General features: G+C 50.4%; 1 protein-coding gene across 5 annotated transcripts in view; it reads left to right on the forward strand.

Annotated features, from left to right (window-relative positions):
* The window catches only part of MSI2 (musashi RNA binding protein 2), a 386294-nt gene that overhangs the window by 234175 nt on the left and 133779 nt on the right, over positions 1-18340 (forward strand). For all 5 annotated transcript variants that reach the window (XM_045070323.1, XM_045070322.1, XM_045070325.1 and 2 more), the window contains exon 7: positions 12662-12710. In XM_045070323.1, the coding sequence (XP_044926258.1) occupies positions 12662-12710 (49 nt within the window). The remainder of the gene's footprint in view (positions 1-12661; positions 12711-18340) is intronic.

Genomic DNA, 18340 nt, shown 5'->3' on the forward strand with positions numbered 1-18340 from the left:
TTGAGATCCATCCAAGCTGCGTCCCAGTCGCTTGTTTCTTTTTATTTCCAGGAGTTCTTCATTGTCACATGCACCACGGCTCGCTCTTCCGTTCCCCCTCGTTCTCTAAAATATGCTTTATTTGCAGACGACTCATTACAGCACAGTACATAAAGCAAGGTGCCCTTACGAGGGTAAACCTCACGCGTCTGTACTCATCTCTCTAAATCGGAGCTTGTGGTCGTCGGTGCAAAGTCTGTTTTCCCGTTATGCAGTCCTCAACTGACGGAACTTTGTGGGGCACTGGTGTATGCTGCATATTGGCAATAGTAAAGGACAGTCATTTACCACTGACCGAGAGCTTTCTTATATATTACATGAACAATTTCTACTTTCCAAGCTAGGCAGAGGGTTAATAACGATCATCCCCCTTTTTACTGACAAGGAAACTGAGCTGCCCTGGAAAGCCTTGCCTGAGAATGTGCATAGGCGGAAACGGTGGGGGTGGGATTTGAACTCACGACTTGGGATGCCACACCAGGCTCCTTCTGCTCCACCACTCCAGCTCGGGCCGGGCTCCTCTCTGTTTGGGGGGTTTTCCAGCTCAGAGATTTTATGATCTTCTCTGAACGAGAAGTAACTTCACCAAGTAACTGAATCCTGTAGTCCTTTACCGCGCGTGAACTTTGTTCTTGGCGGCGCAGGTTCAGCCATGGTTGGAAGACACTTTGGGAACTTAAAAGTAATGAAGTAGGATTCCTTTAAAAACAGTATGTGGTGCAGACTTTCCTTAATTTGTTTATATTTCGTTAAGTCTTTGGGTCAGGGCTGGTCCTGGGGGTGACTTCAGGGACCCCGGGGGGGACCAAGGAGACGGGCTCTCAGGCCCCTCAGTGGGAAGGAGCAGCGGCTTCCTCAGATCCCGCAGCCCCCTTAGGAGGCTTTGGGGTGGGTGGTCCTTGGTGCTTTGGTTGAGGTGCCTGGTGCCATGCGGTTCACAGGACTCTGCCGCCTGCCGAAATTGGGCTTCAGATCAGAGGGAGCTGCTATTTCAGGCATCTGAGTGCCACTGCTCTGAATTCGGGCCTGAGCAGGCGGCCGAGGGGGCGGGGCAGGGCAGAGAAGCTCGAGCCTTTGAAGCTCCAAAAAGGGTTCAAAAGAGCCTTGGGGAAGGGATTCCTACACTGGGCGGGAAGTGGAGAGGTGACCTCTGGGTCGCTTCCAACTCCCAAGTCTGTGTTTCTGAGAGGGATGGAAGCTCCCCCCAGTTACCAACAGTCTCTGCGAGGCTGGCGGAATTTCTCAGAATCACAGGCTGGTAGAGAAGAAGGGCCTGAGCTTCAGGACCCCATAGCGACATCCTTGTGACCTCTGGCCCATCGGCTACAGTCAGGGAGAGAGGTGGGACTCTGGAATCTGCTGGTCCCATCTGCCTCCTGTGCCAATGGCAGGGGGCCGTGGGGGAGAGGAGACACTGTGGCATGGGCTGTCTCAAAGGCCAAGGGTCACTCTAAACCCACATTCTTTTCATCCATCCTCTGCAGCTCTGTGCTGGGCAGACCAGTAGAGCCTTAGGAGATAGTAGCTTAATGAATAAATGTGTCATCTTGGCAAACCTCTCCCTCTCCCTCATCCTCCATCCTTGCCGGCCATTCTGTTAAAGGGGACAGGCCGAGGGCCTCTGAAGCCCTGTCCTAGAGCGTCATGCACTCAGGTTTCCTGCCCAGACTCTGGCCTTTCCTGAGTACACACAGGCCCTCCGTCTCATCATCGAACCATGCCATTTACCCACCCTGTTTTCCAGGCAGAAAGGAGATGCACATGACCCAAGGGACTGAAAGCAGGTTTGGGACCTAGGCTTTCCAAGCCTGCAAAACTTCTTTTTCCCCTTCTTCCCAAGCGTACAACTGCAGCTACGCTTGTCACCATTCGAGATTACATTGGCCACAGGAGATGTGGCTGATTTTTCCATTTGGTCCTGATGTTTATTTCATGCCCATCAATATCAGCCCATATTAGGACAGATGAGGTGGTTATTTACAGGCTGTGCATTTTCACACTTGGTAATTATAAACCCTTCCCCTGTTCGGTCAGAGTCGTGGAGATCTATTTTGGCAATTAGCAGTTTAGTATTTGTTTAATGGGAATGCAAGAGAGTGTTACGGCACATCAGTGCTCCACTAATGATTTGCCTGTCTCCTCTGGAGCTGGCAGGTTTGGGCCTTTTTCACGGTAGGTGAGGCCTGATGGGGAGAGGCTGGAGTGGGGAGACAGGAGCATTAGGCAGCCTGCCTGTCTCTCCCCTCCCCTCACAGTGCACACTTGCACGCACGCACAGCCCGTGCTGTAAACAGGCCGTGCATTTCCAGAGCGCAGCAACCGCCACTCGAAGGCACCTCTCACAAGAGGCCGTTAGGCCAGATGCCATTTCCGTGTGACAGCTGTCACGCCTGCCGGAACCAACTGCTTCTCCTTCAGCTCTCTCTTGGTATCCCTCTCCCACTGCCTCCCTTCCTTCGCCACCTCCTGTCTTGAGCCCTGGCTTGGATCCCCCCACGAGAGCCTCCTGCAACACCCTCCTCCAGGGTGGGTGCTTCACCTCCCCCCAAACGGAGCCCCCACCCCAACCACGATTCACACAGGCTCTTGATTGCCCTGCTCGATTTTGAGAGGGGGCCTCCTGGGACTGCTCTCCCAAGGACATGCTGGTTCTGTGAGTGGCTGTCCCTTGGTGTAGCCCGTTGGCAGAGGGAAAACACACAGACATGGGTGCGTGCGTGTGTGAGCACAGGGGGGTTAGTGCCCACCGAGCCGGCTCTGCAAGGAGGTAGCCGGGGGGTAGGGCAGTGACAGCGTCTGTCTTGATGGCAGCATCCTGCACGTTAGGGACTCCAGAGACTCACGGGGGCTGATCCCCAAACTAGGGTTCCAGGACCTCTCTGGAGGTCCACTTCCAGCTCTGCCACCAGCTTACTCAATGTGACCGTGGAACAGCCCGGTGATCTGTGGGCTTTTCTGCGTTTGCCCGCCTGAAAGGGAGAGGCCCCTCTTCGGTCTTTTCCCGCAGCGCACACCCCTCTTCCAAGGTCTTGTGAGGAAACACATGTCTGTCTTCCTGGTTCACCTCATCCGTTCTCTTAGTTTTCTGGTAGAGCTTTGAGGCGGTGTTTGTATGTTCTTCAGACGCCCGTGACACTACCCTGGGCCCTAGGGACTCAAAAGCTAGAACAGCATTAAAGGACACCAGCGGGAAGATGCAGGGATGCTTCTGGTTTCCATACTGGTTACTGCTGGTGTGATCCTCGGCAGGTCACCTAAGCATGACTTCCTCAGCTGCGTAATGGGTGTGATAATATCTCCTTCTGAGCTATTTTGATAATTAAATGAGCTTTGCCTTTGCCTGTGAAGCGCCATTAATGGTAGCTATTACAATAATCGTTGTTTCTTGGGCGACGGTGGAAGAGAGGCATTTCGGAACCTAGCGTCCGCGGTTAGCTTGTGCCGTGAGAACCTCTGAGCAGGAGGCTTTGCCTTCAGGTAAAGAAAATGCCTAGCGCCCAGGAGGGAGCTGCTGAGAGAACCCACACTCTTCTGTTCCCAGGGGCAAGTGTCCGTTTGTTAAATTCGTAACTGCTGTCAGATCCACATTGGGGTGTGTTTCGTTTGCTAGTAAGTGGGAAAATGGACTGAGCCCACAAGAATAGAAAGAAGTGCAAGGGCTGGTAAAGAAGAGTCTTGCCAATGGGGATGGAAATTTCTGGCCATACTTGGGAATCCTCTAGGAAGAGTTGAGGAAATGTACTTAAGGCACTGAACTGGGTACCAGTAAAACAATGGTTGAAATGGCAAATGTTATGTTTTGTGTATTTGACTCCAAAAGAAAAGTTTAGATGACTTATCAGCAGACTCTTTCTCTTGTTAGTCGGTTAAAAGGGTAGGCATGAGTTAAACTGTTTCAGGAGAATGCAACGTAGAATTTTTGGACCCTTGGAATGAAGGGAAACGAGCAGAGGGGCCGCGGATACAAAGCCCCGAGTTCCTCGATGGCAGCAGTCCCAGCGGGGGAAGATGCACAGAGGTCCGGGGGGGCCGTGGCCGAGAAGCCTGCGTGTCTGCAGCAAGGTGGTGACAAGAATCTGAGAGGGGCAGGTAGGCAGAGGCCTGGTGTGCTTGAGACTTCTGAGCCCCGCAGCTGAGTCCTGGGCCCAGCCCCCGGTAGCTTGGGGACAGCCAGGGAAACAGGGATGCGTACTAGTCCCTGTTTCCAGGGATTGTTGTGAAGACCAAAGCAGTAAGAGTGTTGCTGGAAATCTTGGTGACGATGGGAGAGGAGCACTGGTGTCATTAGTTTTTCTCAAGCCCTCTTTTCTGTTTTTGGCTAAGCCGAGCTGCTTCTAGGATGGAGCTCTGACTCTCTTGTCCTAAGACCAAGACAAAGCAGGGAGAGCTCCCCAAAAGTAGCCTGTGACAAAGGAGCAGCCCGCCCTGGGCTTTTCTGGCAGAGGGTAGACGTCCAATCTACAGGCAGCTCAAGCCCTATTTGGTGCCCCTTTTTCTTGAGGTTTATTTCTGGGATCCCTCCGCCCCTTCCACCTCTGCTGCCAGCTTGCTCTGTGACTGACTGACTCACACACACACACACACACACACACACCCCTCAGCTGTCTTTAGCCATTCAGCTTTTGCTGCCCCTGACCCCTAGGGAGCTTTGAACACTCCTCTGCCAGGCTCCCCCTTCCAGAGTTCCAGCTGAACAGGTCGGGCTGTGGCCTCAGCAGCCCGGGCTTTAAAAGTTCTTCAGGTGATCCTGGGGATCAGTCGAAGTTAAAAAATCAGCATAAACTAATGGGATCCTCCAGCCTGCTTCCTCTTCCTCTTCCCACCTTTCTTTTGGGCAGTGATTAAAGGCAGACCAGCCTCCCTCTTGGCAAGGCTGTGGAGCATACCGAAAAGTCTCATTGCAATAAACGGAGATGCCACGGCCGAGCTTGGGGACAGGAGCAGCTTCTGTCCGGCAGGCTGGAGGGGAAGGAGAGAGCATTTCCACCCCATGTCTTGAAACGGTCCTGGGTAGGGCAGCCTCGGTCTCCAGCTCCTCTGTCCTGTGCAGTCCCGACTCCTCCATGAGCCTCCACTCTTGTGACTTTAGTGCCTTGAGTTTATAGAGCATAATAAGGTCCGTTAAGCCCTACGCACTACAGTATCACGGTATCGCATTTATGGGCGTTTATTTAAACTAACTCTTGAAGTGTTTGAGGGGGAGCAGGAAGCGAAATTCAAGGGCATTTGTTCTGGGGGAGTATGAAGAGCTGGGTTTCTTTTTTTTCCCTTTCCTCTCCCTCCTGTGTCTGACCAGATAATTTAAGGATCATTTGAAGTGCTATTTCCTGCTTTATTCTTGTTATGTATGGCATGTGGGTGTACGTATTTGGATCCCAAGAGGAGTGGGAAGTTTCTCAGCGTGTGTTGGCCACAGCAAAGCTCTGGAACATCCTGACCAAACAGAGTTTGTGAAAGACCAGTGGCGAATTTGATGCTTGTAGATGTTGTCCTGGCAGGCTCTGTGGTCTCTGTTAGTGGTCTGGGCTTAGTCTTCACCAGTAGAGCTTAGGTGGCCATCTCATCGTTTCCTCCTTTTACAGACGAGAAACTAAGGACAGAGAAGGGAGGTGGCTTGTCCTCCATAAGATCCCAGTGGAGCTGGATTAGAACCTGGATCCTACCCATACTCTGTGCAACGCTGCCTGCCGCACTCCACTGCCTCCCAGCTCCTGTGGAGTTAGTACCAGTAACTCAGTTCCCTGTAGATTCCTCCTGGGGACAAGTTCTCTGTGTCCCCAAATCAGCATCACTCCCCTGCTGTGTCCTTGGGGAGCCGGAACTGCAGGCAGAAGAAACAGCGGTCTGAGGGCACACTCTGGACTCCCAACTTTCAGCCAATGGAGTTGACCAGCCGAATTTTTGACCTCTCTTTCTAGGAGCTTCTTTGCTTTGTGACCTGAAAGGTTTCCTCCTCAGGCATCACATGAGTTGGGCTGGCTGAAATCCCACCTCTGGATAGGGTCAGTACCAAATGGCTACTTCTAAATTCACCCAGCAAGAATGCCTGGCTCACAATGAACCTTTTGACTCATTATAAAGAGGGTTCGCTCATTCATTAAATGAATTAGGATTAGAGAGGCATCACCCACTGGCTTGAGTGCTAATTACTGCCGATTTTCATGGTGCTCACTTAGTGAGGAACATGTTGCCAATTTCTCCTGGCGCTCCTAGGATCCCTGTCTCCAACCTGGCTGCTGGGGTGAGATTTCGAAGCAGTCCTTCCCACAATAATACCTGTAGTCCACTCAAAGTCTGTATCTTGACAGTTTCAGGCTCAGCCCATGTCCCACATTTTACCTGGTTCCAATTCTTTTCTTGCTTTTGTTCATTGTCTAGTATTCTTTGAGACTGCTGAGTATCTTCCAGTAGATTAAAATCTTTAAAAACAAAACAAAACACAGGGATCATGTACAAGTTACCTATTGCCACAAGAATGCTGTGTAACAAACAACCACAAAACCTCAGCGGCAGACAATAGCTGTTTATTTCACCTGTGTTGAGTCCGCTGGGAGTGGTTCTGGTGATCTTGGCTGGGCTCACCTGCGTGTTTTGGGATTGACTAACTATCTGCTCATCTAGGCTATCCTCGGCTGCGGCAGCAGAGGGGACTTGGCCCAGCTCCACATGCCTGTCATCCTCTAGCTGGCTAGCCTGGGCATGCCCAATCTTGGTGATGGCAAAAGTATAAGAGAAAACAAGCAGAAACACAAAAACCCTCTTAAGGGCTGACCCAAAACAGGCATGCCTCCCTCATTTTGTTGACCATGAGAAGTCAAGTTCGGATACATGGGTTGGAGAGACAGACTCTGCCTCTTTGGGCAGAGGACCCGCAAAATTACAGAATAAAGGGTGTGGGGCCATTATTGCCAACAGTCTACCAGGGATTGGTATAACATGCCTCTTATTTGTACTTAGGCTGATTCTCTGCAAATAGTGAATGCTCAGTAAATATATATCACATGAAAGTAAATAAAGTTAACATTAGCTCAGTTTTCTAATCAAGATCAAGTTGGCTGGATGGCGTAGATCATAGCTGGAGTTTATCTGTTAGAAAGAAAGTTTCTGTCACCCTGGTAGCATCCACATTTTTCTTACACTGGCTGCAGGGACAGCTCAGTTGTCACGAAGATGTCCCTCTTCTTGTCATCTTGTGCATCATAGGTTCTACTGTCATTATTTTCAGGGTCTTAGGATATAAATGGATGAGAGACAGGGACAAAGAAGGGAGGACTTTTGCCACGCCAAAGTGTGTCAGCTGCTTCTGGAGGAGAAATTTGAGTTCATGTACTGAGAGCACTGATGTGTGCAAAAAGAGCAAGAAGCAGCCATGTCCGGTGCCTCCAACCTTTGTTCTCATAGAAAGTGGGGGCCCCAGGCCGGCTGCTGCATAAGTGCTCCCCAGGAGCTCTTTGGAAATGTCAGTACCATAACCTCAGACGCTATAGGGGTGAGGTCTAGGAGACTCGGACAAGCCAGGTGGTTCTGACGTGGATAAAGTTTGAGAAGCCCTGCCCCCACCCCCATGGGCCAGAGAGGCTGATGGCGTAGCTTTGTGACTCTCAGATGGGCTGTGTGCATGGTACACACCTCTGAGGAGGGTACAGTACGGTCTGAACCCGGCGATAGGCAGAAACACATATTCAGGACTCACTGGTGCTGACGCACACAGGAGGGCATCCCCAACCATCTTATTTCAAAGTTACTTTACCTTGCCTTTTCATTCACCGGGATGTACCACCAAGATGCCAGGTGGTGTTTGAACCCGCCCTAAGTTATTAAAAGGTATGTTTCTCAAAGTTGGAGTGAGCTCCTTCTCTCAAAACAGACTGAGTGCATGCCAGGATGTGAGACAAAGTATGATGAGGTTCAGATATCTCCTCTCCTTCTTGATGCCTCCAGGGACACCCCCGCGCCAAGACCGCTAGATGGACCCCCGCCTCTGGTACAAGAAAGTACATAAGCCTGGGAAGGGGCACTGTCAACACAAAATAAATACCAGTGCTGGTCTTGAGGAGACATCTAACAAGAGTTAATGGTGTTTCCTACTTGAGGTCAGAAAAATCCTTCTGTCCAGCCCCCAACTCTTTGTGTCCTACCTAGCATCCCCAAATGAGGTCTGGGGTTCACATTGAACTTGATGACTCCGAACAGCCAACCAATCTACCTGGGTGTGTGTGTGTGTGAGAGAGAGAGACAGACAGACAGACAGACAGACACAGTCATCAGTCTGCTCTCCCTAGGATTAAATGTGGGTTACCTTGACTGCTCCTCGCTCCCCCCATGCTGTAGACAGGCTGCTTCTGTTTGATTCACAGGGAACCGTGAGAAACAGCCCCGTATGCGAGGCCGTGTTTTTCATTCTATTCAGTCTTTGTATATTCAAATTCTCCCAGTTTCAGCTCTTGCTGTTCTGCCAGATTTCCATTGCATTGATGGCTTCTCTGAATTAATAAGTGTTTTGCAATCGCAGAAAAGTTTTTCTCCACCAACCCCCTCCCCACCCACCCCAGCACCGGTCTTATCCATATTGATTTTTTTTTCTTTCTCTTTCCTCTCTAGCTATTTCTCAGATGTTTTATTTTGTAAAGTGTTAATAGAATTTTTCTTTTGCCCTGACATTTTATCTATTCAGGAGGTCTCTGCGAGTCCCATTGTGCGACTGGACTGGAGAGGAAAGAGCTCTATTCTTGACGACAATGGTTGCCCTAAAAAACATACACAGATCCTCCCCCTCACTCCCCAGGATGGAACGAATGTTGGGAGTGTAGCTGCGAAAAACATCCAAACTTTGGAAGGAAAAGACGGAGCCAATTACACCCTCTTGAGGGGTGGGGGTGGGGGGGAGCATTGAATATACTTTTTTTTTTTTAATTCAAAATATTTATTAACTAAGGAGATCTGGGTTTCAATACCAAAACATGGCCAACACAGAAGGGAGGCTGTTTTCCTTACTGTTAGGCATTTTTAAATAAGCACTTGGCAAACGTCTTAGAAAATGTGGAGATGGGTGTGAAACAGATGTCACGTTTACCTGTGCGACACGCACCCACCCACACCGCAGGCATTGGAATTCTTATCGAGGCCCTGGGGTCTGAGTGTGCGGGACCATATGCTCGAGTGTGACTGCTCTGTGTGCAAACAAACTAGTTGATCTTCTGCTGGTTTTGCTTGAGTGGTGCACGCAGACGGCTGTGGTGTGTGTGGCCTCTGCAGGTGCCTGGGCGGGGGCGGGGGTGGGGAACCATGGAGCCTGCCTGGCTGCAGAAGGGTCTGGTGAAGGCACCCCATCTCCACCCTACCTCCTCCCCTCAGCCTGGTACCCGGCCGAGAGAGAGGAGCTCCCTGCTGGCGAAGCAGTCACCATGCAAGGCCATTTTCCTCCCAGTCACTGACTTTAGAAATGGGGACCAGAAGGGGAAGGCCCCGGGAGCCTGTTTGTTCAGACTCGGTTGCTTAGCAACCGGGGGGGGGGCCTGACTCCGGAAGGGATTTTTTAAGCTAGGCCAGTCCCTAGGTTTGCGTCTGGCTTGCCTACCCCCTCTTCCGTTCTTACCTTGACTTTGCTTTCCCCCTGTTCTATTTGATAGCATCTAGAAAAATAGATTTGATTTGTCTGGAGGCAGCATTTTAAACCTGGTTTTATTGCCTTTGCCCAGTGTCTTCCCCTCCATCAGAGATTGTAGTCTGGGAGGAGTGAAGAATGAATAGCCTATGATTCCATTTCTCAGCTGGCTTAGCGCAAGCCCCCAAACTCATTTTTGTGAACCTTTGAGCTCCAATGAACAGTGCTCAGTCCCTCCCAACCACAGGGTGCGCGCGTGCACACACACACACACAGACCACTGAAATTGCTCCAAGCTCAGAGCCCTTTGGCTAGCGGCTTTGTCCAGGACCACATGGGTTGAGTTGTAGTTTTATCCACAATCTTGGGCACAGAATGAATGAAGAGACCCGGCTCTCACCTGGCCAAACCGAGTACCATCCCCAGATGAGTAGCTGACTGGCTGGGACAATACCTGTACAAAAGATGGGTATTCTGTTGAAGAATAAAGAATTGGATCCTAAGTACAAGGAGTGGAATTCAAAGCCAACTCAGGTTCAGTAATAGTGACGTTCTTGAGATCTGCCTAGAAATTGAATGTAGGTCCTGAAATCTTATTGCTAGAAATATCCAGAAGGGTTGCAGGATGCCTAGAAAGACTGAGGGAGAAAGAGGAAAAGAGATGGAGGATGACTTTGGTGCTTTCTCCTCTTTGATCTGTTTGCAAAGGTCCTAGCAGGAGTGCGGTATTCTTCTGAGGGAGCCCTAACCAAGGACCACAGACTGGATGGTCAAACAACAGGAATTTATTTGTTCGCTCTTGTGGACACTGTGAGTCCAAGATGAGCAGGGTTGGTTTCTTCTGAACTCTGTCTCCTTCGTTTGCAGCCACCTTCTCCCTGTCTCCTCACATGGTCTTCCCTCTATACCTGACCGGATCCAGAGTCCCTCTGTGTATAAGGACCCCAGTCAGAACTGGATCAGGGCCCATTCTAGTGACCTCATTTTAACTCCGTAACCTCTTTAAAGATCCTATTTCCAAATACAATCACATTCTGAGATACTAGGGATTAAGACTCCAACATCCACGTTTGAGGGGTGGTGGGCACAGTTCAGCCCATAGCAATCAAGACATTAAATTTCCATTGTGTAGAACTGGAAAAAGTTTAAATATCCACAGAAGGATAACCAAGTAAGTAATAGTATGCAGCAGTCCATCGTATTCACAATAGCTCACACCCGCTAGGATGACTACTATCAAAAAAAAAAAAAACCCGAAAATAACAAGTGTTGGCCAGGATGCGGAGAAATCGGAACCTTTGTGCACTCTGGGTGGGAATGTAAATGGTGCAGCCACTGTGGAAAACAGAACGGCAGTTCCTCCAAAAATTAAAAGTAGAGTTATCATGTGATCTAGCAGTCTCATACACAAAAGAATCGAAAACAGGGACGCAAGGAGATATGTGCACTTTCATGTTTATTCACCACAGCTCAAACTGCGTATCCTCCGCCGGATGAATGAGTAAGCGAAACGTGGTCTATACGTGCAGTGGAATATGGATGAACCTCGAGGACATGATGCTGAGTAGAACAAGCTGGTCACAGAAAGACAGACACTGTGTGATTCTACTTCTATGAAATCCCATAGGCCCCCTTCCCCCCATTCATGGCTTCAGTTCCCCGTGGTCCACCGCGGTCCTAATGCTGGTGACCCTCCTCCTTCCGGTGGATTCTCAGACGGCCTATAGCAGCCCAAGGCTGTGTCACTTCCCTGAGTCATTCACCTCACGTCTTCTCATCACTTAAGCATTTTATCATCTCTCTTCATCAGTAACGTTACAACCAGATATGTGGGGAAGACCACATTCACATAACTTGTATTACAGCAGATTGTTGTAACTATTCTGTTTTATTATGCCTTGCTACTGTCAAATCTCCTACTGTGCCCAGTTTACAAATTAAACTTTAGCATAGGTGTGTGTGTCCAAGAAGGAACAGGGTGTGTCTCGGGTTGAGTACTCTCCTTGAGTACTCTCCGCAATTTCAGGCAACCATGGGGGGTCTTGGAATGTCTGCCCTGGGGGATGGGGAGACCTCAGTCACAGTCATAGAGACAGCAGATGGGATGGTGGGTGCCGGGGACTGGGGGGGTGAAGGGGATGGGGGAGTATTATTTTTGATAGGGTAGAGTTTCAGTTGTACGAGATGAAAAGGGTTCCAGACATGAATGGTGGGATGGTAGTTGAACACTGTGAATGTACTTAGGACCGCTGAACTATACAGGAAAGGACGGGGAGGGTGGCAATTTTTATGTTATGTGTTTTTAGCCATAATTTAAAATTTTTTTTAATTATGTTTTTAACCATAGTTTAAAATAGGGGAAAAAACAGACTATATATATATATATATATATATATGGAGAAATCGGATATAAATGTAAAATATAAAATATATTTATAAATATAAAATATAAATAAATATAAAATATAAATATAATATATATGTTATATATATAATATTCATGACATCGTCATTTGGGAATTATTTGCAGTATTGTAGTATTTTTTTTTTAATAATTTTATTTATTCATGAGAGACAGAGAGAGAGAGGGAGGCAGAGGGAGAAGCAGGCTCCCTGTAGTGCAGGGATCCCAATGCAGGATGTGATTCCAGGACTCTGGGATCATGACCTGAGCCAAAGGCAGACGCTTAACAGACTGAGCCACCCGGGTGCCCCTGCAGTATTGTAATATCATATAAAAAGGGGGGGGGATTCCAGATACAATATGATTTAAGCTATATTAAAATAGGCATAAGGTTTTTTTCTTTTTTAAGGCCAAAACTAAAGGGAAGTATATCAGTTGTTAACTGCAGTTGTTCTAGGCAGAAAGACGGTGATTTTTTTTTTCTTTGTTTTCAAATAAATTTTCATGAGTACCCATGACTTTGACCATAGAAACCACCCTCCCCCAGCAGCCTATAGCATTTCGTATGTCTCTTCAAAATTCCTAAAGCAGCCTCCCTTTGGTTTGTTTTGCAGGTGGAGGACGCAATGCTGATGTTTGATAAGACGACCAACAGGCACAGAGGTAAGAGCCCCTGCAGAAGAAGGTGGCCCCTTCTGCTGGTTATCTGCGCAGCTGTTGAACATCTGTATTCATCATGGGGGGTCACCACAGCACAAAGAGTCCAGACCCTCTGACAGTTAAAAAATCAGCCACGCCCAACCCATGTTCCGATGTCCCTTTCTGATCCTGGCTTTCTTAGTCTTAGCTTGAGCACTCAGCGATCCAAGTGGAAATTATTCATGGCAATTACTCAGCTGACCTTTCAGTTTGCATTGAAGGAGGTGGTTTAGAAGCACACTGTCAGTCTGAAGAGCGAGAAAAGAAAAAAAATAATGCCCTTGTTGTAGGTTTATTCGATGTGTATGGGGCTTGTAGACTCGGCAGCACCTGTGTACACGTCTGGAATGTTTAGAAGGCTCCACACTTACTCCTTTTTTCTCCTGTGTTCTTCCTGTCCTACCCACCTATTTTAGAAAATAGGTCTCAACTTGGGGGTCTGTGAACCCCTGAAATGATGCACAAAATGTATTAAGTTTGTGCTGTCCTTGGGAGACATTCTCGCTTTGAACAGATTGTCGGAGGGGTTTCTGACCTCCATACCTCCCCTCCCCAAGAAAGGAACATGTTGAAATTATTGCTTTAAACAGAAAATTGGACGAATCTAGAAAATCCTCCCAGAGGTAGTAGAGTCCAAGGTGAAGACTTGGCGTTCCATCTCCTGTTCTCCGGAAGCTCCTGGTTTCTGGGGCTCCTATGAACCGGGTGCTAATGAGCAGAGCCTCGAAAGGGAGGAGGCAGGAAGCAGCGTTCTTGAGAGGAGCCAGAGTGAGCGGTATTTCCTTGCCACTTGGATTGCATTTAGATGTTTCTTGTGTTGTTTACATTCTTGCTGTCACCTGTGATTAGAAGCAGTTACCGAGCTCTGACTATATGTCTCTCCTGGTGGGAGCAGGCAGGCTGAGCGAAAGAGGAAGGCGGTGGGGGGAGAAGGAGGAGGGGCTGTCCTGAGTGTGCCTGGCCGTCTGGCTTCCTGGGCATCCATCAACAGCGTCCTCTGAGGGGAGAATGGAAAGCTGGGTGGGAAACTGGAGCATCGACTGTGTACGGGTGTTGGGAAGGGATGGGGAGGGTAGAGGATGAGGAGTAAGGCAAGGAGAGGGAAGAAAAGAAGAGCTTACAGGGGTAATGATTGCTTTGTCTAATGAGTGGCTCAGCACCCTGAGATCCAGAGAGCAAAGGGAGGGGGTGGGCAGAGAGGGTCAGTTCCCGATTATTCTCGGCCATCTCCGCCATCATCCTTATGGGGGGCGGGGGCTGTCCCAGCCCTGCTTCCCTGCGCATTATCTGATCTAATCTTCACAGCAGCCCCGCGACTTCGGGAGAATCCCTTAACGTCTTTATCTTGTGGCTCTCAGTTTATGCATCTGTGACAGGGGGATAAGAGGCGTACTTCCCGTAAGGTTGTTCGGAGGTCTAGTGCCCGCCCACGGCAGCGGCTCCTGGGTTTAGCTCTTATCATTATTGTTTTCAGTGTCTTGGCAGTGTTGGGCCTGAGGTGATGGAAGCTTCGAGGGGGTAAGGGACACCCCCCAGGTCAGAGCAGGGGCTCATCCCTAGGACTTCTGTGTTCAAATTCCACTCCTCTGTGGTCTCCACGTGGGGACGGACTTGTTAAGAAGAGTGTTTTCAAAAAAAAAAAAAAAAGTATGTTTTCATCTACTTATTATCAGGGTGGGCGAGGCCCCTCTGAGTGCGGCTGTGGTGGTCAGTGCTGGAATTCCTGTTCCCAGAAGATTCCCCAGTGGCCTTGTGGCAGCAGCCTTTATCGCTCTTTTTTTGAATATCCACCGATAAAGGGCTTTCTGATCCGCTCCAGGTCAGGCCCTGTGTTGGGAGGGGCTGAGAAGTTATCTCAAGCAGTCCTCATGGCAGTGCCTGGAAGGAGGCGTGTCATCTCCCCCCTTCCCCCCCCCCCCCCCGCCATCCCCGGGGCTGGTGACTCCATGCCACTTTATTCGGCTAGTAACAGACACAGGCGGGTTCCTGCTGAGGGTATTGGGCATCCCGGGCGTAGCCCCAGAGGCGGTGCGGGAGGAAGCTCTCCTACATTTCTAACCCAAAGGTCTCTGGCTATGGGTGGCACCTCTTCCCTTCCTCTAGGGCCCTGGGTGTGGTGATGGGGCAGGGTCCCTCTGTGACTCCTGCCTCGAGGTGGAGGGAGGTCCCTCTCCTGGCCCAGTGCTCAGAGTGGCTCCTCCCCTCCGCCTAGAGCAGTGTTCTCCCTCCCACATCAGGACTTCTGGGGAGCACTGGCAGGAAGGAGGCTGGGTGCAGCCCCCTGTGTGTGCTCCGTCCTGCCCCCAGCCAGTTACCAGGGGGAGGACTCCTGTCGTGGATATAGGACTTGAATAATTCATGGGGCCAGAACAAGAGGAAAGGTGGGGAGCCTCTTAGTAAAAAATTATTAAGAATTGCAAGGTGAGGGGCGCCTGGGTGGCTCAGTGGGTTAAGGCCTCTGCCTTCAGCTCGGGTCATGATCTCGGGGTCCTGGGATGGAGCCCCACATCGGGCTCTCTGCTCGGTGAGGAGCCTGCTTCACCTTCTCTCTCTGCCTACTTGTGATCTCTCTCTCTCTCTCTGTCAAATAAATAAATAAAATCTTAAAAAAAAAAAATGTTGCAAGGTGACAGCCAAGTGTTAAACTCAGAGTGGAGCTTTTCTGAGCGTGGGGCTGGGTCCGACCTCACAGGCCGCCTACCCTCAGAGCTGTCCTATGTCGATGAACCCTGGGAGGGGTGGGGGGAGGTCCCACTGGTGGTGGGGTAAGGTGTGCCAAGAAGTTTCAGCAAGAAGGCCCCGACGTCCTGCTTCCTCTTTCCTCCTGTACAGACACTTTTTCCCTGGTGTTCCTTCTGTGTAGGGAGGAGCTCCCCCACCCCACCCCACTTTCCAGCCCCTCTAAATACCTGAGCATTTTTATTTGAACTGGATTCTGATGCTGGGGTAGTGCTTAAGTGGTTCAGAGCATTTAGGAGGGGAAAGAATTAAAAAAAAACCCAACAACAACAACTGAGCACCCTGTCACCACAGAAGCACAAATCCTACATATGGAACAGTGGGCCCCATCCGTGGCCTGCTGGAATGTGCATTTGGAATCAGGTGATAAGCACAAGAAAGAAAATCCTCCGGCAGCCACCTTGCCCCAACCTTCCCTTCACCTCCTCAGCTTCCTGTTTCCCATTATCTTATCAAGAAGAAAGTGCTGCAGTGGCAGAAGTTAAGGACACCTCTCCCGCTGGCAGGGCTGCCGGCTTTCTTCTTAAGGAGGTGCCCAGCATTAACCCTCAGTGCGGTCCCCACGCTTGCCCGGCACCATCCCACCCAGCTCTGAGCACAGCGCTGTGGGGCAGCCTGGACCCAGGCCTTCTGGAAACCACCCATGTGCCCTTGGAGCTGGGACCGCCGTCATCCGGGAAGGCTGCAGCCGTTTGGCCTGGCAGTCTGGGAGTCCAGTCCGCAGGGCTCACAGAACCCACTCCCACTTCTCTTGCCACCGTGAGCCAGAAGTCAGGGCTGAGTGCCCTCTCACGCCACAGTGGCGACGCCCCACCCCTGTTCACAGAAGCGACAGCCCGTCTTTCTTCTCATGTTACATTCGTACTTGGAGCTCACTTGCACCCTGGGAAAGAGTCCAGGGGAACAGGAGACAATGAGCCCTCCCAGGATGTACGTCCTCCCCATGGAAGCAAGGGGGAGTTCGTTCAGCTTGGGACTCCCACAGCTGTGTGCAGTCTTCCTCCCCTCCGCCTAGAGCAGACCTCCCTCCAGGGCCTACTGCTCCCTGACGCCTGGCCGGGACACATTTCCTACCCACTCTGACACCTCAGGTCTGTCCTCTGCGGAGTGGGGGAGCTGGGCTTGAGAAGCTCCAGGATCTCTGACGTAGGGTTCTGGCTTTTTAGCCTTTTCATGGAGAGAGTGTCCAAGGTTAAGTCCTTTCTCATTTTGATTTTTTAGCTAGGGGAGGGAGATGAGAGGTTGTCTTGGGTCCCCAGCATATGGGCGGAGGGAGAAGCTGATCTGAGAGGCCCTGGGAATCCTGAAGCTAGGGCTGGCCCCAGTCGGGGTTATAGGGCTGACCTTTCCCCTGATGTTGATCCCTCACAGGGTGCGGCCCACCCTGGGAAGCACATGTGACTTTGGGCTTGCCCTGAGGACATATTGGAATGAAGGGACAGCTGGGAGCCGTCCTCCGAGAGCACTCTGGGCAGATATCCTGAAGGGGGGCGGAATCTGGGGATCTGTAATTGGTACAGTGAGTTTTGTGTTCCCCAGGCCACGTTAACATTCTTGGTGGAAACAGCCTGTGCTTCCTGAGCCATTCTGTACCCCGTGCTGCACCTGCATGTACTGTTGAATCTTTAGGAAGGTCAGAGGTGGACCCAGCTGCCCAGAGTCCCTAGTTGCATATAAACCCTGCTTATTTGACCCGGAGCCCCTGCTTTCAGCTGCTCCGCAAGCCCGCTGCAAGGCAGCGGTTTATTTTTATTTATTTATTTATTTTTAGGATTTTTATTTATTTATTTTTATTTATTTATTTTATTTTTATTTTTAAGATATTATTTACAGAGAGCAGGAGCGCACAAGCAGGGGGAGTGGTGGAGGGAGAGGGAGCGCAGACTCCCCACTGAGTAGGTAGGGACCCTGATGTGGGGCCCAGTCCCAGGACCTGGAGATCATGACCTGAGCTGAAGGCAGTTGCTTAACCGACTGAGACCCCAGGTGCCCCAACGCAGTGGTGTAAAGCAGGGGATTTGCTGACTTTTAACTCTTGAGCACCTCCTTGTTATGGTCCTTTTCCACCTTCCCTTCTTGCTGGACTGTGATGCACCTCCATTTCAGACAGAGAAACTGAGGCATGTAGCGTTTTGGAGGGCCAGGTAGGAGCTAAGCGGCTGATAAAAGCTTCCACGAGATTCTTTGTGCCCAAGGGGCAAGAAAGAAGGTGGCTTTCCCATTTTCTCAGTCATTTCATTTGCTCTCTAAGAGCTGTTAGAGGTGGTCTGAAAAATATTGGGCTGATCATCAAAGGATTTAATCGTTGGGGGAAAGTTTGTTGCTTTACCCTTGCAAAACGCAGATAAGATCTTCAATGCAGCATTAGGTATTGATCCCAGAGTGGGGCTGGTCAGGAGGGGCTGGAGGGAAGATATACAAAGTTCCGTCCTGTCCAATAGGCGCTCTGGGAGGCAGAAGGGTGAGCCGGAAGGAGGGAGGAAGGGTGGCCTGGTTTGGATCTGTCTCTACTGTCCCTGCGTCAGCCCTGGTTGAGAGAGTGGAGGAAAGTGGGGATGTGGGTTGCGGAAATACATCTCAAGTTCACCTCCTCATCAGGGAAGGAAGCCCCCACTGTGAGTGTCATTCCACGGGAGCCTCGGCTGTCTCTCTCTCTGACCCCAGGCCTCTAGATTCATAAGCCCGGCATTGCTGGTCCCTCCACATCTGGCCCATCAAGGCAGGGCTGTGTGGTTGGGAGCCCAGGGGAAAATGAGTCAAGCCTGGTGAGGGTCTACTGGAGAGGGAGTGAGTATAGAGGAGAGACTTGGAGCCAGGCCTTCTCACCCCCCATGGCTTCCGTTCCCCAGCAGGTC

This window comes from Mustela putorius, unplaced genomic scaffold (assembly GCF_011764305.1).
Source record: "Mustela putorius furo isolate JIRA1106 unplaced genomic scaffold, ASM1176430v1.1 tig00003962_pilon_pilon_pilon, whole genome shotgun sequence".
NCBI classification, from domain to species: Eukaryota; Metazoa; Chordata; class Mammalia; order Carnivora; family Mustelidae; genus Mustela; species Mustela putorius.